The 2,500-nt window shown below is 44.2% G+C and overlaps 1 protein-coding gene across 3 annotated transcripts in view; it reads right to left on the bottom strand.

Annotated features, from left to right (window-relative positions):
• The window catches only part of slc41a2b (solute carrier family 41 member 2b), a 48,044-nt gene that overhangs the window by 24,177 nt on the left and 21,367 nt on the right, over window positions 1-2,500 (bottom strand). For all 3 annotated transcript variants that reach the window (XM_034865386.1, XM_034865388.1, XM_034865387.1), the window contains 2 exons: window positions 973-1,120; window positions 307-386 (listed from right to left, as the gene is read on the bottom strand). In XM_034865386.1, coding sequence (XP_034721277.1) covers window positions 307-386; window positions 973-1,120 — 228 coding nt within the window. The remainder of the gene's footprint in view (window positions 1-306; window positions 387-972; window positions 1,121-2,500) is intronic.

Below are 2,500 nucleotides of genomic sequence, written 5' to 3'. Positions count from 1 at the left end.
CAAGTTGAGCCATGTTGTAATCTTTCATTATGAGAAAGCATATTGATTTTGGCTTTAGAACATAAATGCATGTGAGCGGGGACCAGGCGTTTAGATGTAAAAGGTCATTGATCATCTGTAAGACCACAATCTTGTGGTGTGTGTGTGGGTCGCTGAACACATGCTTTGGGTTTTCATTACATTTCACATAAATCGCTGACTTTCTGTTAGGAAGCTATTATATTTAAACCCCAGGTTGTCCTGGTCTGTTTGTGCCCCGCAAATCCAACAGTGACACATTGAAGCCGTGCCATTGCCGTGACTCACCGTTGATAACCGGGGTGTACACCACGATGCCGGCCAGATTTGAGTCAGACACCGTCTGGTCCAGGATGAGTCCTCCGATGCTACAGAACACAACATAATTAGATCATTAACTGGTGGTGCTGAGTGTGTGTGAAAGAGAGGGACACAGACAAAGAGAGAGAGAGAGAGAGAGAGAGAGAGAGAGAGAGAGACACACACACACACACACACAAGGGGGCTCGGAAATAGAAAGACAGAGAATTCATTATCTAAATGATGTCCTCAGTGAATTTAGAATGGATAGCTTGGCTCATAGACAATGAATTGGGCGGAAAAAGCGGACGTCAACAGTGGACACGTACCATGAGAGAGAGGGAAGGACAAGAGTGTTAAGCTCATGGTGTCCAGAGACAATATTTTGATTGTCTTTTTGCTCTATAAAACATGGGACATGTGTCACCACCTGCACTGAGTATTGCGTGGCGAGCCAGCCAGCCAGCCAGCCAGCCAGCCAGCCAACTTCTTACTGGCTGTCTTAGTAAAAGGGTGCCAGGCCGAGGCAGAGGGTGGATGTGCTAGGGTGCTGCAATTTGTTTTGGGGATGAGTCATCAGGCAAACCAGACACTGGGGAGTGCAGACGCAGAATAGCTTAACATGCACAGTTACACACACAAACACACAAACACCTGCTGGTGAGCATGGCAGTGATGACCGGCTCCCATCCGGAGTAGAGCAGGGTGCGGCTGGCCGGGTGCTTGGAGGAGATGACGATCCACAGCGGAGTCAGACACATGAAGAAGGCGCAAACCAGCGACGACACATACGGGTAGGTATCTGGGGGAAGAGGAAGACAGGCGTTTAGTTTGGAGCCTGATCCTGATGGTAAGGAAAACCCCCAGGTGCTGTTCCAACCGAGTGCCAGTCCAGTTTTACAGTGCATCAATGTTTAACTTACCAGTGTCTTTAGACAGCTCTTTGGTCTTGGCCATGTCAGTAGTTGGATTCTCACTGATTTTATGGGGTGGACAGGTGTCTTTATGCAGCTAACGACCTCAAACAGGTGCATCTAACTTAGGATAATAAATGAAGCGGAGGTGGACATTTTGAAGCAGACTAACAGGTCTTTGAGGGTCAGAAACATTTTTATACAGCCCGGTAATGGCGCTAGAGGACAAGTCACAGGATCATCAAAGTTCTAAGGGTTTCTCGTCTAGGAGCCATGAATGCCTGTACAAGTCTTTGTAGCAACCATCCAAAAGGGGCCGCGATATCCAACCAGACCTGGCAACTTCACCACGGCACTAGATGAAAAGCCGGAGCATCACCAAATGCAGTAGATCCTCTAGGGAATCTGGATCAAAGTGGTGGACCGACCTGCCCCCCATTAGTTCCAGCCATGAGCTGGTTAAACTCTCTATATTTGTGCATTACAGTACATGCTGCAAAACCACTATTTCCGACAAATTCCTGCCCTCATAGCCAGGCCTGTATGCCATAAATCAATTAATGGCATGAGAAATAAAAATGAGCTTGGGAAATTTTAAATGGAAATGATCGCTGAATTCACTTTCATTTTTTGTTTTTGATTGCGTTGGGTTTTTATTCCAGTGCTTTTTTTTGTTAATAAAATGTTGAAGAATAACTGTTTTCGGTTGTTTTGGTCATTTGGTATAGTTAAATACCTCATCCAAATTGTTTAAAATACCCGTTTAATTATTGTTTTTCATTTCTTTTGTGTTTAAAGTTTTTTTTTGTACCTATATCCTACATCCTGTATCCTGTTACCTGATTAACTGGTCAAAATAAAAATACCCGGCCTTATGTGGACGAGCTGTTTGCAAACCTACATGGTGCAAAGGTGTTCTCCTCATTTGATCGGACTAAAGTAGGGCCTACTACTCTAATAATTAGGGAATACACTCTGGACCTGTAGTCCCCTACAGAGGCGTTGCAGTCGTGAAACCCACGAGACATATATCGGTTCTAAACCCTTGAAGTGTTAAAACTGAAGCCCATGAAATACATCTGCAATATCATTAAAACTACCCAGGACACTCACTTGTTTCTATGTTAACGACGTCATTCAAAGACAACTTTTCAAACCTACTTTGTAACTCCATATTTTTTTTTTGGGGTCGAAAATTGCTACTTTAAAATTGTCTGTTAAATATATTAGCATGCAGACATTTAACTCTGCTGTTCAGCTTCCAGGCA

Source organism: Etheostoma cragini, unplaced genomic scaffold (assembly GCF_013103735.1).
Source record: "Etheostoma cragini isolate CJK2018 unplaced genomic scaffold, CSU_Ecrag_1.0 ScbMSFa_1523, whole genome shotgun sequence".
Classification (NCBI taxonomy): domain Eukaryota; kingdom Metazoa; phylum Chordata; class Actinopteri; order Perciformes; family Percidae; genus Etheostoma; species Etheostoma cragini.
This window is presented reverse-complemented; position numbering and strand designations above follow the sequence as displayed.